Below are 1,208 nucleotides of genomic sequence, written 5' to 3' on the forward strand. Positions count from 1 at the left end.
GCTATAACAACTATCATACGTACGCCATACAAGCGCATGATTCAGAAACAAGTCACATCATTTATAGCAAGCTCTCTATTTAATTTTGTAGCATTTAATTTAGCTGCAATATCTATGCTTTTTATAGTTTCCTCGGACAAGATGAACAATAATTGCTCTTTTGGCAGTTTTGGATTTGACGGACAGCGATGGTTGGAGATTTTTGTTAATTTATTATCTTTACCAGCACTTGGCGTTGTCATGGCAACTAATTTATTTATTGCGGTTCATTCAGTTTACTTGATGTCAATAGAGGGAATAATACCGTGTGTATTTGGCGCGTTATATCGGCGTACAGACACACCTCTATCTAGTGCATTAGGCGTGGGTTTAGTCACCGGTATCTTAGCAACAATACTATCGCAGTTTAGGTTGTTGCAACTCAGTGCCATAGGAACATTATTCACTTATATGTTGGTCTGTATTAGTGATATCTTGATGCGTTACAGACCAGTCCAAACAGACGACGAAGACACTTGGCAGGATGAATACAGTGACACAGAACATGACGAAGGTAACGGAGAACCTGCTGTCGAGTGTCACGTGACGGGTATGGATACTACTACCATAGAAAACAGCAATATACGCTTTGCGAAAATAGAATCTCTGGGAAAGTGTAAACGCAACGTACTCTACGCAGACACCGAGAAAAGTGATGAATCGAGTGAATCGGACAGAGAAACAGATGATATAGATCAAATTGTAGCTGATTACAAAGAGAAGCTCCGTGTAGCTTCCTTAACCCAATTTGGAAGCAAACGGAAAAGGGGCAGGGCTAAAGAACCTACGTCATTTACATTAACACTAGTTAATATTTGTTTGATCTGTGATATGGTATGCCAATGTTGTATTGGAGTAATACTTCATCAGTATTCGGAACAACTCCAACAACTCAAAACAGTAACATTTGCAATATTCCTTGTGACATGTTTATTATCCTTAATTGCATGTATCACAATTGCGAAGCAACCGCAACTAAGAATGGATGGGCCATCATCGATGATTTTGTTTCCATGGATACCGCTAATATGCGTATTTGGATTTATCTATTTAATGTTTTCTCTTGATGGTGCCACTTGGATAGTTTTCACACTATGGCTATCGATTGGTAAGTATTGAGATTCCTATTTATCAGTCATGTCTAGCTGACAAATAATAATTCATATATA

General features: G+C 38.2%; 1 protein-coding gene across 1 annotated transcript; it reads left to right on the plus strand.

Moving 5' to 3' along the window:
* The first annotated feature begins 10 nt into the window (after positions 1 to 10).
* Positions 11 to 1,158, plus strand: LOC117105937 (high affinity cationic amino acid transporter 1-like). Its single transcript, XM_033247241.1, has one exon. It carries the CDS (start codon positions 37 to 39, stop codon positions 1,156 to 1,158), a length of 1,122 nt encoding a protein of 373 aa, XP_033103132.1. The 5' UTR covers positions 11 to 36.
* Positions 1,159 to 1,208: the final 50 nt, after the last annotated feature.

This window comes from Anneissia japonica, unplaced genomic scaffold, assembly GCF_011630105.1.
Source record: "Anneissia japonica isolate Jap-2015-1 unplaced genomic scaffold, ASM1163010v1 scaffold174113_len1208_cov251, whole genome shotgun sequence".
Classification (NCBI taxonomy): Eukaryota; Metazoa; Echinodermata; class Crinoidea; order Comatulida; family Comatulidae; genus Anneissia; species Anneissia japonica.